The sequence below is a fragment of the Lissotriton helveticus genome, chromosome 3_1, assembly GCF_964261635.1.
Source record: "Lissotriton helveticus chromosome 3_1, aLisHel1.1, whole genome shotgun sequence".
Classification (NCBI taxonomy): Eukaryota; Metazoa; Chordata; class Amphibia; order Caudata; family Salamandridae; genus Lissotriton; species Lissotriton helveticus.
In genome coordinates this window covers 85672706-85691831 of record NC_136061.1, presented here as the reverse complement: position 1 = coordinate 85691831, position 19126 = coordinate 85672706, and the positions used below count along the sequence as shown (strand labels likewise).

Genomic DNA, 19126 nt, shown 5'->3' with positions numbered 1-19126 from the left:
CAGTACAGAGATCTGGGCCTAAATCCATTGTTTCTTTGCTCACCATGCCATTCCAGTTTGGACCCAGCCATATGCAAATCAGTCTTGATACTGCACCCAATGAGAACAGTCCAGCCCGAACTGCCAGGCCAGGTCCTCCCTGGACTGGAAACAAGCATCCTAGGACCGGTTTCGGGCTTTCAGCCCTCATCAGCCAAGATAGCTTGACTCCAGTGGCATGGTGAGCACGGGACTCATGTCTGAGCATACCTGTCCCACTCGGGTGACAAATGCAAAAAGAACAATTGATGGACAGAAGGCAGGCCCCCTACCCTTCCAGTCGCCCTGGGAAACGCCTGCTCCTGCCCTTTCACTGCTCCAGTCCAGTCAGTACTCCTGCTCATGCTTGATCAACACTCCTGCTTCGTAAATTCCCCTGCCCCCTCCCTTCTCCTGGCCCCTCCCTTCTCCTGGCCCGTCACTTCTCCTGGCCCGTTACTTCTACTGGCCTGTTCCCTTCTCCTGCCCTGTTCCCTTCTCCTGCCCTGTTCACCGCTCCTGCCCTGTTCACCGCTCCTGCCCTGTTCACCGCTCCTGCCCTGTTCACCGCTCCTGTCCTGTTCCCTGCTCCTGCCCCGTTCACCGCTTCTGTCCTTTCACCGCTTCTGTCCTTTCACCGCTCCTGTCCTTTCACCGCTCACGCCCGGTTACTGCTCTAGCTCATGCCCCGTCACTTCCCCTGCCCCATCACTTCTCCTGCCCCATCACCTCTCCTGTCCCATCACCTCTCCTGCCCCATCACCTCTTCTGCCCCGTCACCTCTCCTGCCCCGTCACCTCTCCTGCCCCGTCACCTCTTCTGCCCAGTCACCTCTCCTGCCCCGTCACCTCTCCTGCCCCGTCACTGCTCCTGCCTCGTTCACTGCTCCTGCCTCGTTCACTGCTCCTGCCTCGTTCACTGCTCCTGCCTCGTTCACTGCTCCTGCCTGGTTCACTGCTCCTGCCCCGTTCACTGCTCCTGCCCCATTCTCTGCTCCTGCCCCGTTCTCTGCTCCTGCCCCGTTCACTGCTCCTGCCCCGTTCACTGCTCCTGCCCCGTTCACTGCTCCTGCCCCGTTCACTGCTCCTGCCCCGTTCACTGCTCCTGCCCCATTCACTGCCCCTTTTCTTTCACCGCTCCTGTTCTTTCACCGCTCACGCCCGGTTACTGCTCTAGCTAATGCCACGTCACCTCCCCTGCCCCGTCACCTCCCCTGCCCCGTCACCTCTCCTACCCCGTCACCTCTCCTGTCCCGTCACCTCTCCTGCCCCGCCACCTCTCCTGCCCCGCCACCTCTCCTGCCCCGCCACCTCTCCTGCCCCGTCACCGCTCCTGCCCCGTCACCGCTCCTGCCCCGTTCACTGCTCCTGCCTCGTTCACTGCTCCTGCCCCGTTCACCGCTCCTGCCCCGTTCACCGCTCCTGTCCTTTCACCGCTCCTGTCCTTTCACCGCTCCTGTCCTTTCACCGCTCACGCCCCGTTACTGCTCTAGCTCATGCCCCGTCACCTCTCCTGCCCCGGCACCTCCCCTGTCCCGTCACCTCCCCTGCCCCGTCACCTCTCCTGCCTCGTCGCCTCTCCTGCCCCGTCGCCTCTCCTATCACATCTCCTCTCCTGCCCCGTCTCCTCTCCTGCCCCGTCGCTTCTCCTGCCCAGTCGCTTCTCCTGCCCAGTCACTGCTCCTGCCCAGTCACTGCTCCTGCCCAGTCACTGCTCCTGCCCAGTCACTGCTCCTGCCCAGTCACTGCTCCTGCCCCAGCCACTGCTCCTGCCCCAGTCACTGCTCCTGCCCCAGTCACTGCTCCTGCCCCAGTCACTGCTCCTGCCCCGTTCACTGCTCCTGCCCCGTTCACTGCTCCTGTCCCGTTCCCTGCGCCTGTTCAGTTCCCTGCTCCTGTCCCGTTCCCTGCTCCTGTCCCGTTCCCTGCTCCTGTCCTGTTCCCTGCTCCTGTACTGTTCCCTGCTCCTGTCCTGTTCCCTGCTCCTGTCCTGTTCCCGGCTCCTGTCCTGTTCCCTGCTCCTGTCCTGTTCCCTGCTCCTGTCCTGTTCCCTGCCCTGTTCCCTGCCCCTGTCCTGTTCCCTGCTCCTGTCCTGTTCCCTGCTCCTGTCCTGTTCTCTGCTCCTGCCCCGTTCACTGCTCCTGCCCCATTCACTGGTCCTGTCCCGTTCCCTGCTCCTGTACTGTTCCCTGCTCCTGTACTGTTCCCTGTTCCTGTACTGTTCCCTGCTCCTGTACTGTTCCCTGCTCCTGTCCTGTTCCCTGCTCCTGTCCTGTTCCCTGCTCCTGTCCTGTTCCCTGCTCCTGTCCTGTTCCCTGCTCCTGTCCTGTTCCCTGCTCCTGTCCTGTTCCCTGCTCCTGTCTTGTTCCCTGCCCATGTCCTGTTCCCTGCCCATGTCCTGTTCCCTGCTCCTGTCCTGTTCACTGCTCCTGTCCTGTTCACTGCTCCTGTCCTGTTCACTGCTCCTGTCCTGTTCACTGCTCCTGCCCCGTTCACCGCTTCTGTCCTTTCACCGCGCCTGGTCCTTTCACCGCGCCTGGTCCTTTCACCGCTCCTGGTTCTTTCACCGCTCCTGTCCTTTCACCGCTCCTGTCCTTTCACCGCTCACGCCCAGTTACTGCTCTAGCTCATGCCCCTTCACATCTCCTGCCCCGTCACCTCCCCTGCCCCGTCACCTCCCCTGCCCCGTCACCTCTCCTGCCTTGTCGCCTCTCCTGCCCCGTCGCCTCTCCTGCCCCGTCGCCTCTCCTATCACGTCTCCTCTCCTGCCCCATCTCCTCTCCTGCCCCGTCGCTTCTCCTGCCCAGTCACTGCTCCTGCCCAGTCACTGCTCCTGCCCCGTCACTGCTCCTGCCCCGTCACTGCTCCTGCCCAGTCACTGCTCCTGCCCCGTCACTGCTCCTGCCCCGTTCACTGCTCCTGCCCCGTTCACTGCTCCTGCCCCGTTCACTGCTCATGCCCCGTTCACACCTCTCGTGCCCGTCACCTCCCCTGCCCCGTCACCTCCGCTGCCCCGTCACCTCTCCTGCCCCGTCACCTCTCGTGCCCGTCACCTACCCTGCCCCGTTACCTCCTCTGCCCCGTCACCTCCCCTGCCCCATCACCTCCCCTGCCCCGTCACCTCTCCTGCCCCTTCACCTCCCCTGCCCCGTCACCTCTCCTGCCCCGTCACCTCTCCTGTCCCGTCACCTCTCCTGCCCCGCCACCTCTCCTGCCCCGCCACCTCTCCTGCCCCGCCACCTCCCCTGCCCCGTCACCTCCACTGCCCCGTCACCTCCCCTGCCCCGTCACCTCCCCTGCCCCGTCACCTCTCCTGTCCCAGTCACTGCTCCTGCCCAGTCACTGCTCCTGCCCAGTCACTGCTCCTGCCCAGTCACTGCTCCTGCCCCGTCACTGCTCCTGCCCAGTCACTGCTCCTGCCCCGTCACTGCTCCTGCCCCGTTCACTGCTCCTGCCCCGTTCACTGCTCCTGCCCCGTTCACTGCTCATGCCCCGTTCACACCTCTCGTGCCCGTCACCTCCCCTGCCCCGTCACCTCCCCTGCCCCGTCACCTCTCCTGCCCCGTCACCTCTCGTGCCCGTCACCTCCCCTGCCCCGTCACCTCCCCTGCCCCGTCACCTCTCCTGTCCCAGTCACTGCTCCTGCCCAGTCACTGCTCCTGCCCAGTCACTGCTCCTGCCCAGTCACTGCTCCTGCCCCGTCACTGCTCCTGCCCAGTCACTGCTCCTGCCCCGTCACTGCTCCTGCCCCGTTCACTGCTCCTGCCCCGTTCACTGCTCCTGCCCCGTTCACTGCTCATGCCCCGTTCACACCTCTCGTGCCCGTCACCTCCCCTGCCCCGTCACCTCCCCTGCCCCGTCACCTCTCCTGCCCCGTCACCTCTCGTGCCCGTCACCTCCCCTGCCCCGTTACCTCCTCTGCCCCGTCACCTCCCCTGCCCCATCACCTCCCCTGCCCCGTCACCTCTCCTGCCCCGTCACCTCCCCTGCCCCGTCACCTCTCCTGCCCCGTCACCTCTCCTGTCCCGTCACCTCTCCTGCCCCGCCACCTCTCCTGCCCCGCCACCTCTCCTGCCCCGCCACCTCCCCTGCCCCATCACCTCCCCTGCCCCGTCACCTCCCCTGCCCCGTCACCTCCCCTGCCCCGTCACCTCTCCTGTCCCGTCACCTCTCCTGTCCCGTCACCTCTCCTGCCCCGCCACCTCTCCTGCCCCGCCACCTCTCCTGCCCCGCCACCTCTCCTGCCCCGTCACCGCTCCTTCCCCGTCACCGCTCCTGCCCCGTTCACTGCTCCTGCCCCGTTCACCGCTCCTGTCCTTTCACCGCTCCTGTCCTTTCACCGCTCACGCCCCGTTACTGCTCTAGCTCATGCCCCGTCACCTCTCCTGCCCTGGCACCTCCCCTGTCCCGTCACCTCCCCTGCTCCGTCACCTCTCCTGCCTCGTCGCCTCTCCTGCCCCGTCGCCTCTCCTATCACATCTCCTCTCCTGCCCCGTCTCCTCTCCTGCCCCGTCGCTTCTCCTGCCCAGTCGCTTCTCCTGCCCAGTCACTGCTCCTGCCCAGTCACTGCTCCTGCCCAGTCACTGCTCCTGCCCAGTCACTGTTCCTGCCCAGTCACTGCTCCTGCCCCAGTCACTGCTCCTGCCCCAGTCACTGCTCCTGCCCCAGTCACTGCTCCTGCCCCGATCACTGCTCCTGCCCCGTTCACTGCTCCTGTCCCGTTCCCTGCTCCTGTCCCGTTCCCTGCTCCTGTCCCGTTCCCTGCTCCTGTCCCGTTCCCTGCTCCTGTACTGTTCCCTGCTCCTGTCCTGTTCCCTGCTCCTGTCCTGTTCCCTGCTCCTGTCCTGTTCCCTGCTCCTGTCATGTTCCGTGCTCCTGTCCTGTTCCATGCCCCTGTTCTGTTCCCTGCTCCTGTCCCGTTCCCTGCTCCTGTCCCGTTCCCTGCTCATGTCCCGTTCCCTGCTCCTGTCCTGTTCCCTGCTCCTGTCCTGTTCCCTGCTCCTGTCATGTTCCGTGCTCCTGTCCTGTTCCATGCCCCTGTTCTGTTCCCTGCTCCTGTCCCGTTCCCTGCTCCTGTCCCGTTCCCTGCTCCTGTCCCGTTCCCTGCTCCTGTCCTGTTCCCTGCTCCTGTACTGTTCCCTGCTCCTGTCCTGTTCCCTGCTCCTGTCCTGTTCCCTGCTCCTGTCCTGTTCCCTGCCCCTGTCCTGTTCCCTGCTCCTGTCCTGTTCCCTGCTCCTGTCCTGTTCTCTGCTCCTGCCCCGTTCACTGCTCCTGCCCCATTCACTGCTCCTGTCCTGTTCCCTGCTCCTGTACTGTTCCCTGCTCCTGTACTGTTTCCTGCTCCTGTACTGTTCCCTGCTCCTGTCCTGTTCCCTGCTCCTGTCCTGTTCCCTGCTCCTGTCCTGTTCCTTGCTCCTGTCCTGTTCCCTGCTCCTGTCCTGTTCCCTGCTCCTGTCCTGTTCCCTGCTCCTGTCCTGTTCCCTGCTCCTGTCTTGTTCCCTGCCCATGTCCTGTTCCCTGCCCATGTCCTGTTCCCTGCTCCTGTCCTGTTCACTGCTCCTGTCCTGTTCACTGCTCCTGTCCTGTTCACTGCTCCTGTCCTGTTCACTGCTCCTGCCCCGTTCACCGCTTCTGTCCTTTCACCGCGCCTGGTCCTTTCACCGCTCCTGTCCTTTCACCGCTCCTGTCCTTTCACCGCTCACGCCCGGTTACTGCTCTAGCTCATGCCCCTTCACATCCCCTGCCCCGTCACCTCCCCTGCCCCGTCACCTCCCCTGCCCCGTCACCTCTCCTGCCTTGTCGCCTCTCCTGCCCCGTCGCCTCTCCTGCCCCGTCGCCTCTCCTATCACGTCTCCTCTCCTGCCCCATCTCCTCTCCTGCCCCGTCGCTTCTCCTGCCCAGTCACTGCTCCTGCCCAGTCACTGCTCCTGCCCAGTCACTGCTCCTGCCCAGTCACTGCTCCTGCCCCGTCACTGCTCCTGCCCAGTCACTGCTCCTGCCCCGTCACTGCTCCTGCCCCGTTCACTGCTCCTGCCCCGTTCACTGCTCCTGCCGCGTTCACTGCTCATGCCCCGTTCACACCTCTCGTGCCCGTCACCTCCCCTGCCCCGTCACCTCCCCTGCCCCGTCACCTCTCCTGCCCCGTCACCTCTCGTGCCCGTCACCTCTCCTGCCCCGTCACCTCCCCTGCCCCGTCACCTCTCCTGCCCCGTCACCTCTCGTGCCCGTCACCTCCCCTGCCCCGTTACCTCCTCTGCCCCGTCACCTCCCCTGCCCCATCACCTCCCCTGCCCCGTCACCTCTCCTGCCCCGTCACCTCTCGTGCCCGTCACCTCCCCTGCCCCGTCACCTCTCCTGCCCCGTCACCTCTCCTGCCCCGTCACCTCTCCTGCCCCGTCACCTCTCCTGCCCCGCCACCTCTCCTGCCCCGTCACCTCTCCTGCCCCGTCAATTCTCCTGCCCGACACCTCACCTGCCCTAGTACCTCTCCTTTCCTGTCGCCTCTTCTGTCTGGTCACTGGGGTCACTGCTCCTGCCCAGTTCACTTCACTCCGTGTACAACATTGACAAAGGTGTCAAGTTCCCCACAGTACTCTGCTTGGGGAAAGCTCCTCTCTAATCACCAACTCCGATCTCAGGGGCACTTGATATGTTAAAGGCAGAGGGCGGCGCATTGTCATTCTAAAGGGGCTAATCTGCCTCAATCGGAATGACAATGGCCTGCCCTCGGTCTGTGCGAGCTCAGGGAGGGGCTGCTGCAGCCTCTGGAGTACCTTGAAAGCTCCTGAGGCGGAAAGCCGGGAGACGAAGCACTTTTTTAAAATTGTTTATGTGTCACAATTCGCCGAAATACTCTGCATTTTAAAACTTCACTCACCCGTTTACCTCTCTGGAGCGGGCTCAGAATTACCTAAACAGCGACCCCTTCGCTGCAACGCTAAACCACCAAACAAACTTCTCTGACGCCATTCTCGGCGAGGGAGAGAGGCCACGCCCACTTTAAGGCCACGCCCACCCGCCGCCCACGGTACTTAAACGCTGCCTTCAGCGCGACAAATTCAGAACCTTGAAAGCTCCTGAGGCGGAAAGCCGGGAGACGAAGCACTTTTTTAAAATTGTTTATGTGTCACAATTCGCCGAAATACTCTGCATTTTAAAACTTCACTCACCCGTTTACCTCTCTGGAGCGGGCTCAGAATTACCTAAACAGCGACCCCTTCGCTGCAACGCTAAACCACCAAACAAACTTCTCTGACGCCATTCTCGGCGAGGGAGAGAGGCCACGCCCACTTTAAGGCCACGCCCACCCGCCGCCCACGGTACTTAAACGCTGCCTTCAGCGCGACAAATTCAGAACCTTGAAAGCTCCTGAGGCGGAAAGCCGGGAGACAAAGCACTTTTTAAAAATTGTTTATGTGTCACAATTCGCCGAAATACTCTGCATTTTAAAACTTCACTCACCCGTTTACCTCTCTGGAGCGGGCTCAGAATTACCTAAACAGCGACCCCTTCGCTGCAACGCTAAACCACCAAACAAACTTCTCTGACGCCATTCTCGGCGAGGGAGAGAGGCCACGCCCACTTTAAGGCCACGCCCACCCGCCGCCCACGGTACTTAAACGCTGCCTTCAGCGCGACAAATTCAGAACCTTGAAAGCTCCTGAGGCGGAAAGCCGGGAGACGAAGCACTTTTTTAAAATTGTTTATGTGTCACAATTCGCCGAAATACTCTGCATTTTAAAACTTCACTCACCCGTTTACCTCTCTGGAGCGGGCTCAGAATTACCTAAACAGCGACCCCTTCGCTGCAACGCTAAACCACCAAACAAACTTCTCTGACGCCATTCTCGGCGAGGGAGAGAGGCCACGCCCACTTTAAGGCCACGCCCACCCGCCGCCCACGGTACTTAAACGCTGCCTTCAGCGCGACAAATTCAGAACCTTGAAAGCTCCTGAGGCGGAAAGCCGGGAGACGAAGCACTTTTTTAAAATTGTTTATGTGTCACAATTCGCCGAAATACTCTGCATTTTAAAACTTCACTCACCCGTTTACCTCTCTGGAGCGGGCTCAGAATTACCTAAACAGCGACCCCTTCACTGCAACGCTAAACCACCAAACAAACTTCTCTGACGCCATTCTCGGCGAGGGAGAGAGGCCACGCCCACTTTAAGGCCACGCCCACCCGCCGCCCACGGTACTTAAACGCTGCCTTCAGCGCGACAAATTCAGAACCTTGAAAGCTCCTGAGGCGGAAAGCCGGGAGACGAAGCACTTTTTTAAAATTGTTTATGTGTCACAATTCGCCGAAATACTCTGCATTTTAAAACTTCACTCACCCGTTTACCTCTCTGGAGCGGGCTCAGAATTACCTAAACAGCGACCCCTTCGCTGCAACGCTAAACCACCAAACAAACTTCTCTGACGCCATTCTCGGCGAGGGAGAGAGGCCACGCCCACTTTAAGGCCACGCCCACCCGCCGCCCACGGTACTTAAACGCTGCCTTCAGCGCGACAAATTCAGAACCTTGAAAGCTCCTGAGGCGGAAAGCCGGGAGACGAAGCACTTTTTTAAAATTGTTTATGTGTCACAATTCGCCGAAATACTCTGCATTTTAAAACTTCACTCACCCGTTTACCTCTCTGGAGCGGGCTCAGAATTACCTAAACAGCGACCCCTTCGCTGCAACGCTAAACCACCAAACAAACTTCTCTGACGCCATTCTCGGCGAGGGAGAGAGGCCACGCCCACTTTAAGGCCACGCCCACCCGCCGCCCACGGTACTTAAACGCTGCCTTCAGCGCGACAAATTCAGAACCTTGAAAGCTCCTGAGGCGGAAAGCCGGGAGACGAAGCACTTTTTTAAAATTGTTTATGTGTCACAATTCGCCGAAATACTCTGCATTTTAAAACTTCACTCACCCGTTTACCTCTCTGGAGCGGGCTCAGAATTACCTAAACAGCGACCCCTTCGCTGCAACGCTAAACCACCAAACAAACTTCTCTGACGCCATTCTCGGCGAGGGAGAGAGGCCACGCCCACTTTAAGGCCACGCCCACCCGCCGCCCACGGTACTTAAACGCTGCCTTCAGCGCGACAAATTCAGAACCTTGAAAGCTCCTGAGGCGGAAAGCCGGGAGACGAAGCACTTTTTTAAAATTGTTTATGTGTCACAATTCGCCGAAATACTCTGCATTTTAAAACTTCACTCACCCGTTTACCTCTCTGGAGCGGGCTCAGAATTACCTAAACAGCGACCCCTTCGCTGCAACGCTAAACCACCAAACAAACTTCTCTGACGCCATTCTCGGCGAGGGAGAGAGGCCACGCCCACTTTAAGGCCACGCCCACCCGCCGCCCACGGTACTTAAACGCTGCCTTCAGCGCGACAAATTCAGAACCTTGAAAGCTCCTGAGGCGGAAAGCCGGGAGACGAAGCACTTTTTTAAAATTGTTTATGTGTCACAATTCGCCGAAATACTCTGCATTTTAAAACTTCACTCACCCGTTTACCTCTCTGGAGCGGGCTCAGAATTACCTAAACAGCGACCCCTTCGCTGCAACGCTAAACCACCAAACAAACTTCTCTGACGCCATTCTCGGCGAGGGAGAGAGGCCACGCCCACTTTAAGGCCACGCCCACCCGCCCTTTTTCCTACACATTTAAGATGTGCAACTACCGGACGCGCAGCGGACGGGCGCAGCGGGCGCGCCGTCAGCGCGCCGAAGGCGCGCCAAAGGCTAGCCCGTCTGGGCCCGTCCGGGCCCAGAAGGCCCTAGGCCCCGTCACTATGTCGGGTACTCCTCAGGCTCGAGTAATGTACACAGCGGATACTTTACACGACTTACGACCCAAGAACATCCTAGCCTGCCACCACTCATTTACTGCAGGTAAGGCATTCTCGACCTGTCCACAATGCAATCCGACTCCTATCCTGAAATCACCCACCCTTGCTTTGAAACTAGGACTTCTTAACTGCCGCTCCCTCCCCAAACATGCCACCGAAATGAACCTCCTGATCCAGAACCAGGAGTTTGACCTACTGTTCATAACGGAAACATGGCTCACTGACAACACCGACTCGGATGTTGTCATGGCCCTCCCCACCGGGTATATCTGCCAAGCCCTTAATAGACCTAGAGGGAGAGGAGGCGGGGTAGCTATAATCCACAGGGAACAATTTACCTGCCGGATGACCAACGCTGGTATTGAGGATTGCGAGAGCGGTCAATTCTCCATCCAAATCTCCCCAGCTCTTACCCTGGCAGGGCTTCTAATCTACCGCCCCCCAGGGGCCCTGGGTAATTTTATCAACGCTGTATTCGAATCCGTTTCACAACTAGCTTCTTCCACCCCCAACTTCCTTATATTAGGTGACTTGAACGTCCATTTTCTGGACCCCACGGATCGAGCAGCATCGGACATTAGACACGACTTAACTTCTTTAGATATTCGTCTAGTGAATAACGAGCCTACCCATGATAAGGGCCATCTATTGGATCCGATCCTCACCAACATAGCAACAATGACCACTAACCTACCGGTGACCTTACCATGGACGGACCACTTTCTGGTCCCCTTTTTCTGGGAAATCCCCACACCCACTTACTCAATCCCTAAAAACCAAGTTACCGACCGACAGTGGCGCAAACTATCACCTGAGATATGGGCTGACTCTCTTGCAGAGTCCATCCCTGCGCTCTCCTCTGACCCCGATACAGCTGACAAACAATTCAGCGATTGGATCACTTCCTCCCTGGATATGCTGCTTCCGAAAACTACCACCCTCAAACAACCTAAAAGAATACCCTCCGCTTTGTGGTACACCCCAGAGCTCAAAGTTCTGCGTCAAGAGTGTAAAAAAACCGAACGCTCCTGGAGGCGCGACAAAACAACAACCAACAAGAACATCTACTCTATTTCTCTTCTGACCTACAAAACTGCTATTCATAAAACCAAAAGCATGTTTTTTCAGGAGAGAATAGAGAAAGCAGGAAGCTCCAATAAGGAAGCGTACGCCATCCTTAAAGAGCTGTCAAAACCCCAAGGACAAGGACTAGGACCTACTTCCGATCCTAAAGTCGACCTGGAGAAATGCCAGCAACTGGCCAACTTCTTCCACGACAAAATCCGACGAATTCTGGAATCTATCCCCCCCTCCAGTCCTGAGGAAGAAATCGCTCTCCCACACACCTCCACCTGTCTGTCCACGTGGGGCCAGGTCACGGTAGACGAGGTGAGAAATACGTTCAACTCCATGAAGAGCGGTTCCCCTAGTGACCCTGCTCCTCTCCGCATCCTTAAAGAGGTAGCCCCTACTATCATCCCCTCCCTTACCCATCTAATTAATACCTCACTCCAACAAGGAGTTGTACCCTCAAGCTGGAAGAAGGCGGTGGTAAAAGCCCTACTGAAGAAACCTACGCTCGACCCCGAGAACTTGGCTAATTACAGGCCCATCTCCCTACTGCCTGGAGTGAGCAAGGTCGCAGAAAAATTGGTCAACAGGAAACTCTCGCAGTTCCTAGAGGCCAATAACAAATTAAAAAGCTCCCAGACGGGCTTCCGACCTGGACAGGGCACGGACATCGCCCTCCTGGCTGCGGTAGAGGAGGCCAGAGCGCTACTGGATGGGGGAGGATCAGTGGCAGTGATCCTCCTCGACCTTAGCGCAGCGTTCGATACCGTAGACCACCAACTCCTCATCGAAAGATTGGCTAGAGTTGGAGTGGAAGGTACAGCCCTATCCTGGCTTTCTTCTTTCCTGGCCCAACGGTCTTACCAGATTTGGGAAAAGAACGCGCGCTCCTCCGAAATGCCCCTCCAATGTGGTGTTCCTCAGGGCTCTTCCCTGAGCCCTACTTTATTTAATATCTATATGTCCACATTGGAGGAGGTTATCACCCCTTTCGGAGTGAGCGTCGTCAGCTACGCCGACGACACACAACTAGTGGTGTCTCTGTCCCATCCCAAGCAACAGAAAGCTGATCTCTTCAACTGCCTTACGCAGGTCCATCGTTGGATGAACAGATCAGCCCTAAAGCTTAATGGGACAAAAACTGAGGTCCTTATACTGGGCCCGAAAGGAACCTCACTTCCCCTGGACAGCTGGCCAGCTTGCTTGGGTCCGCCCCCTGACCCAAAAACAGAGGTGAAAAGTCTGGGTGTGTGGATCGATTCCGATCTCTCTTTCACTTCACAAGCTAAGAAGGTGGCGGGGACCTGCTTTGGTCTCTTAAAATCTCTGAGGAAAGTCCTGCCCCTTCTCCCCCCTAAATCCCAAAAACTATTAGTCCAAGGTCTCATAATATCGAGGCTGGACTATAGTAATGTGATTTACCAGGGTGCTCCCGAAGCGACCCTTACTAAACTGCAGATAATTCAGAACACGGCCGCCCGGATCATCACTAACACCTCGGCCAGATCATCTGCTAAACCCGCTCTCAAACTCCTCCACTGGCTCCCCATAAGGGAGAGAGTCAAATTTAAGGCCCTATGTCTCGTCCACAAAACGCTGCACAACCAAGGCCCTCCTGTCCTCAGTAATTCTGTCACCCCCTACAGAAATTCTAGATCCCTCCGTTCCAATGCAGAAAACCTTATCAACACCCCAAGATTCAGGAAAACCCGAACAGGAGGAAGACGTTTCTCGGTACAAGCCTCCCGCCTTTGGAATTCTCTTCCTCGTAACCTACGACTGGAACCTCAATACCTGCGCTTCAGGAAGCTGTTAAAAACCCATCTCTTTCCCTAACCTGTGCACCCCCCCCCCCCCCTGTCTCTGATCTTTCATCCTCCCTTTTCTCCTATCTCAGTTTCTTGCCCCGCTGACTGGTGAATTCAGGGTTCCTCAGCGCTGGGATACCTCCGGGTGACTATCGCGCTTTATAAAAATAAATAATAATAATAATAATAACAGAGAAGTGCGAGCAGCCCCTGGAAGCGGAAAGAAAAAATCATTTTAAAGTTGGACTATTCTTGCCGTCCGGGACGCTTTTTTGAAAGCAGAAGTAGGGGAACGGACTGAACAATTTTTTAGAAGTAGGGGCACGCCGTGCCCTTCCGTCCCCGCCCACTTCTATCACTGCAACAGAATGAATGTTCACGCGTTCACTAGCATTTCACTGTCATATTTACATTAAAACAGTGACGTGTACAGCACGGGCCGCCATAGGTACAGCAAGCCAGGGAAGAAGCTACCCCCACCCGCCCTCTGGTCTGCGCCTGTAGCGGTGACTGTGGCCGCACGTGAAGCCTCTTTGGGCCACAGTGAGCGCGGTCACGTGCGACGCCCAGCTGCTGCGCTGTCCACGCAACCACGTGCGACCCCCTGCTGCTGCGCTGTCCACGCAAGCCACGTGCGACCCCCAGCTGATGCGCTGTCCACGCAAGCCACGTGCGACCCCCAGCTGCTGCGCTATCCACGCGAGCCACGTGCGACCCTCAGCTGCTGCGCTATCCACGCGAGCCACGTGCGACCCCCAGCTGCTGCGCTGTCCACGCAAGCCACGTGCGACCCCCAGCTGCTGCGCTGTCCACGCAAACCACGTGCGACCCCCAGCTGCTGGTCTGTCCACGCAAGCAACGTGCGACCCTCAGCTGCTGGTCTGTCCACGCAAGCCACATGCGACCCCCTGCTGCTGCGCTGTCCACGCAAACCACGTGCGACCCCCAGCTGCTGGTCTGTCCACGCAAGCCACGTGCGACCCCCAGCTGCTGGTCTGTCCACGCAAGCCACGTGCGACCCCCAGCTGCTGGTCTGTCCACGCAAGCCACATGCGACCCCCTGCTGCTGCTCTGTCCACGCAAGCCACGTGCGACCCTCAGCTGCTGGTCTGTCCACGCAAGCCACATGCGACCCCCTGCTGCTGCGCTGTCCACGCAAACCACGTGCGACCCCCAGCTGCTGGTCTGTCCACGCAAGCCATGTGCGACCCCCAGCTGCTGGTCTGTCCACGCAAGCCACGTGCGACCCCCAGCTGCTGCGCTGTCCACGCAAACCACGTGCGACCCCCAGCTGCTGCGCTGTCCACGCAAGCCACGTGCGACCCCCAGCTGCTGGTCTGTCCACACAAGCCTCATGCGACCCCCTGCTGCTGCTCTGTCCACGCAAGCCACATGCGACCCCCTGCTACTGCTCTGTCCACGCAAGCCACGTGCGACCCCCAGCTGCTGGTCTGTCCACGCAAGCCACATGCGACCCCCTGCTGCTGCTCTGTCCACGCAAGCCACGTGCGACCCCCTGCTGCTGCTCTGTCCACGCAAGCCACATGCTACCCCCATCTGCTGCGCTGTCCACGCGAGCCACGTGCGACCCTCAGCTGCTGCACTGTCCACGCAAGCCACGTGCGACCCCCAGCTGCTGCGCTGTCCACGCAAGCCACGTGCGACCCCCAGCTGCTGGTCTGTCCACGCGAGCCACGTGCGACCCTCAGCTGCTGCACTGTCCACGCAAGCCACGTGCGACCCCCAGCTGCTGCGCTGTCCACGCAAGCCACGTGCGACCCCCAGCTGCTGCGCTGTCCACGCAAACCACGTGCGACCCCCAGCTGCTGGTCTGTCCACGCAAGCCACGTGCGACCCTCAGCTGCTGGTCTGTCCACGCAAGCCACATGCGACCCCCTGCTGCTGCGCTGTCCACGCAAACCACGTGCGACCCCCAGCTGCTGGTCTGTCCACGCAAGCCACGGGCGACCCCCAGCTGCTGGTCTGTCCACGCAAGCCACGTGCGACCCCCAGCTGCTGCGCTGTCCACGCAAACCACGTGCGACCCCCAGCTGCTGCTCTGTCCACGCAAGCCACATGCGACCCCCTGCTGCTGCTCTGTCCACGCAAGCCACGTGCGACCCCCAGCTGCTGGTCTGTCCACGCAAGCCACATGCGACCCCCTGCTGCTGCTCTGTCCACGCAAGCCACGTGGGACCCCCTGCGGCTGCGCAAGCCACGTGCGACCCCCTGCTGCCCTGTCCACGCAAGCCACATGCGACCCTCGGCTGCTGCGCTGTCCACGCAAGCCACGTGCGACCCCCTGCAGCTGCGCTGTCCACGCAAGCCACGTGCGACCTCTGCACCCAATAGCCCCCAGGTGCGCGCTGTCCGCGTGCTTATCATAAAAAATAGCAACAGCTGCTCGTTCTGCACTGTCCACGTCAAGCCCGTCTGCCTCTCGTGGACACCGGGGTCTGTAGATTCTACGGCAGCTCTGTAATGTGTCCAAGATCAATACAGCAGCTCCTAGCGCTGGGGTGTGCGGTGCTTTCGATGTAGCTGACATAACACCACCAGTCGATCCCAAGAATGTGCTTTAGGAATAGGATGATTTAAAACGCACCGCCACGTCAGATTATCGACTCTTACCCGGAAACTAAGTGTTGGCCCTTCACCCATCAACACATGTGCCCTGAGACACAGAACGGGTGCACGCCAGGTCCTTTCAGAAGGGGAGGCGAGCTCTGCGCAACTGAATACATCAACAGTAGCAAAGAGAGAAGATGGATGCGGGCGAGACGCCCAGACCAGATTACAGGAGACCCCTGTAGGGCCAAAGCACACACATGACGCACCCATACCCTTCCTGTGCCTCCAGAATCCTCGCTAGCCTCCCCCACACACAGAGTCTTGCAAGGCTCTGTGGTCGGCCCTCAGAGCCTGTGGGAAACATCTCAGGACGTTTCATAACATTGTTTACTTTCTATGTCCTCACAGTTTCTTTTTGCTGAACATTCCCCAGCTCAGCAAACATACCTCCAGATCGTGTTTCCTGGCTTGGCACCAAATTTGTGGAATGCCCACCCCCTACACCCAAGGACAAGTCACTCTTATCTCTTCTTTCATCAGATATCTTAAGTCAAGGCTTTTCTCAGCTGTGCAGATGATGCCAGTGAGTTATGCCAGCTGCTCACTTCTAACACAAACCCCACAAAGGACCCATTTTCCATATTTCCTTTCTTACCACGTGTGGTCAAGCCCTCTTCGACATTCAACAAGTACATGGTTTAAATGACTATAAACAAATGCAGTAGAGGTTTGTTAGACACGCAGGCCTACCTGTTCCGGCCCCTGGAAGCAGATCCGGCAGAGAGGTGTCCTCATGCCACTGTCCAGACTGCTGCCCAGAGAGTACCTGTCCTCCGGCTTCCCTTTGCAGCAGTCTTCGGAGGAGGTGCTGTTGTGCAGGCATGAAGTCTGGTGCTGCCCCGCTGACGCTGCGCTGCTCCATTCGCCCTCTAGGGTGGCGCTCTCCGCCTGCGACCCCCAGTCCTGGCTCAGCGTGTTATTGTTGGCTGCGTAGCTCAGGTCGCATTCGCCAAGGTTCATGGGGAGGGGCGGAGTTGGAGGGGTCCGCCGCAGCAGGAACTCTTTGAGGTCATTGAACAGCCGGCGGCAGCGGCACTTGAGCAGACCCTGGTGACGCAACATCTGCCTGGGAGTCACGAGTCCACAGTACCACAGAATCAAGCTGGCTGTTATTAACATGTGCCTGTCTTCAGGAGAAAGGGAAAGAGAAAAGTGCAAGGGATCCAGGAGTGGTCTTGACTTGTCTCAGTCCTTCCGCCTTCTCCAAACCATGGCCATAAGTAGAACTGTACCCTGTTGGCAGATCTAGAACCCTCTTTGGGAGATCACGTTTGCGTCGCACCCCTGCGTGCACTTGAACCCTCCAGAATCAAAAACGACGTTGTACGATTCCAGACTCCTCCTTGGAAATTCTTGGAAAACTTTGTGCATCAGGAATCCTCTTGCAGAATGTCATCCACACTTCCACAATCCTTACCGGATATTGCACGTTGCACCTAGACCGGATCCTGCACGGGTGTGCCTGCAACACTCACGGTGCATAACAGATCCCCCAGAGATTATCTTGTGCACTTTACAACTTCCAGGGTCCTCCTTGGAAATTCCCATATTTCACAGCAACAATTCCATTCCTTGGGAACATTGGGTATGCTTCAGTAATCGTAACCTAGCGTGATCCTCTCAGCTTTCCAACATTTTAAGACAACTTTCCAACTCTCCTAATCCTACAAGATGTTACAAACAGTTGAATCCTTCAAAACTTAGAATTTTATAGTTGAACCCTCCAGCATCTAAGGTGATCCTATTCAGTTAAATCCTGCAAAATCCTACAGCTCTCGCCATTCAACCCCCAGGAATAATAGATCTTATACAGTCAAAACTACAAGCATCTCTTAAGATGTCTTACAGTTTAGCCTTCCAGAATGCAAGGTCTCTTACAATGTAACCATCCTGAATTCTACATCTTGCACTTTGAACCCTCTACAAACCTAGAAGTTATCTTACTGATTAACACCCAGAATCGTAGAAGATATTGTAGAGATGACCGCTTCAAATCTCTAAAAGGTGTTGCACAGTTAAACCCTCTAGAATCCCAGATGTGTTGCTGTTCAGAACCCCTCCTGAAACCTACAAAGTCGTGGACAGATGATCGCCCAAAATCCTGAAAGATTTGTGGATCTGAATCTTCCAGATTCAAAAATGGATTGCGTGGTTAAACCGTCTAGGATCATAGAAGATATTGTGCAGTTTAAAATGAAACCCCCAGATTCTCATAAGATCCTCACAGTTGCACCCTCCGGATTCAGAAAGGATGGTGGAAAGTTTAAACACTCAATCTCAGACCAGCTCTTACAGTTGAATCCCCCAGAGTCCAAAATGTTGGGCAAGAGAACCCTTAGAATACTGAAAGATGTAGTTCATTAAATCCTTCAATCCTTCCTGCTCTACTCAGCCCTAACAGAGGGTGTCCAGCTGAAGCCCCTCCAAGGGTCCCCTCTCTTACGAATTTTAACCCTTTAGAAGTCTAGCTCTTTCACTATTAGACCTTCCTAAATTGCTCCTGGGTGTTAAACTCTGAACTTTGATCACTTTCATGCGGCCTAGGAGCGCCCCCACACAATATTTAGATGTTGATGCAAACGCCAATTCATCTAAACATTCAATCACTGAATTTCAGGGCGGCTGCGTTCATCTGGGGGTATTTTCTTTTCCACTCCTTGGCATGGCCAAGCTTTCTCCTCCCTCCTAACTACTGCCTAAGACACGGACGGGTTATGTATTAAAAGGCATAATATTCTCAACAAATGCCCCGGCTGCGCTCAGGTAGTCTGATGAAAAGCCTCTTACCTCCTGGACATTAATAACCCAGGTCCGGGTTTTATTAGAAGTGATGTATGTTGTATTTCCATGATAAATATTAAAGACCCCTTGAAAGGATTCGTTAAGATTTAATGAGCGCGCGCTAATGCATCTGGGATTGTCTTTAGTTTGGAAGAAGTGAGAGGCACCTTCAGACTCCGGTTCCTGGATGTGCTGTTCGCTCCCACGGTGGAAGGCACAGCCACACCAGAACCACGTCTACAAAAAGAGCTCTGGTTTTAGGGAATGGACCTGGCAACAAAGGATGATCTCTACGAGCTGAGTTGAGCACGGTGGAGCCAAGGAGATCTGCGTTCTAATCCCGGCTCCTCCACTTGACCAGTATTGTGTGACCCTGCGCAAAGTGCTTTCTCAAAAAGTTTTCCTCATCTAACAAAACCCGGAATCACTTAGACACAGGAAATTAAATGCATTAAGGTTTAAAGTTATCACGTCTAGGGCTCTCTCCCAGCGTGCGAGTCTCCCTTAAAAAAGCCAAGAGTGCAGGGAATATGGGGGTCACTGAACCGGGCACTAACTACGGTCAATTAACTTGACAGGAGAGGGGTGGTTGATAGGAACTGCTGCACGGTAGGCAACTTTAACGATAATCGTCCGGAAGCGGTTGAGAAAAATATGAAGGAAATATATAAAACTAGAAAATACAAGATTCTTGAAAGAAAGGTTTGCAATTGTTAGAGATGATCTCTCTGCGTGGCCTCCAACCCTCTCAAGTGTCGCAGACCCCGGGTGTCGTACTGGGGCTGGCCCCATGTGCCGTCCAGGCAGCCCGGGCCCGCGGTGGCCCCCAGGGCCCGGAGGCAGGAAGGGGAGGGTCTCCCGGCCCGGCTCCACCGTTCAGCCACGTGTGATCTCAGCTTCCCAGGCGCGCTCTCATTCGGCTGCTGCTGTTGCTACCCTCCCCAGGACGAGGAGGGAAGGATGGGCTGCA

The 19126-nt window shown here is 57.1% G+C and overlaps 1 protein-coding gene across 1 annotated transcript in view; it reads right to left on the bottom strand.

The window, feature by feature from the left end:
- MARCHF4 (membrane associated ring-CH-type finger 4) overlaps positions 1 to 16660 on the bottom strand; it is a 415524-nt gene extending 398864 nt beyond the window's left edge. The window contains exon 1 of the mRNA XM_078683527.1: positions 16066 to 16660. Within this exon, the coding sequence (XP_078539653.1) occupies positions 16066 to 16494 (429 nt within the window). The 5' untranslated portion in view covers positions 16495 to 16660. The remainder of the gene's footprint in view (positions 1 to 16065) is intronic.
- Between the last annotated feature and the right edge of the window lie 2466 nt (positions 16661 to 19126).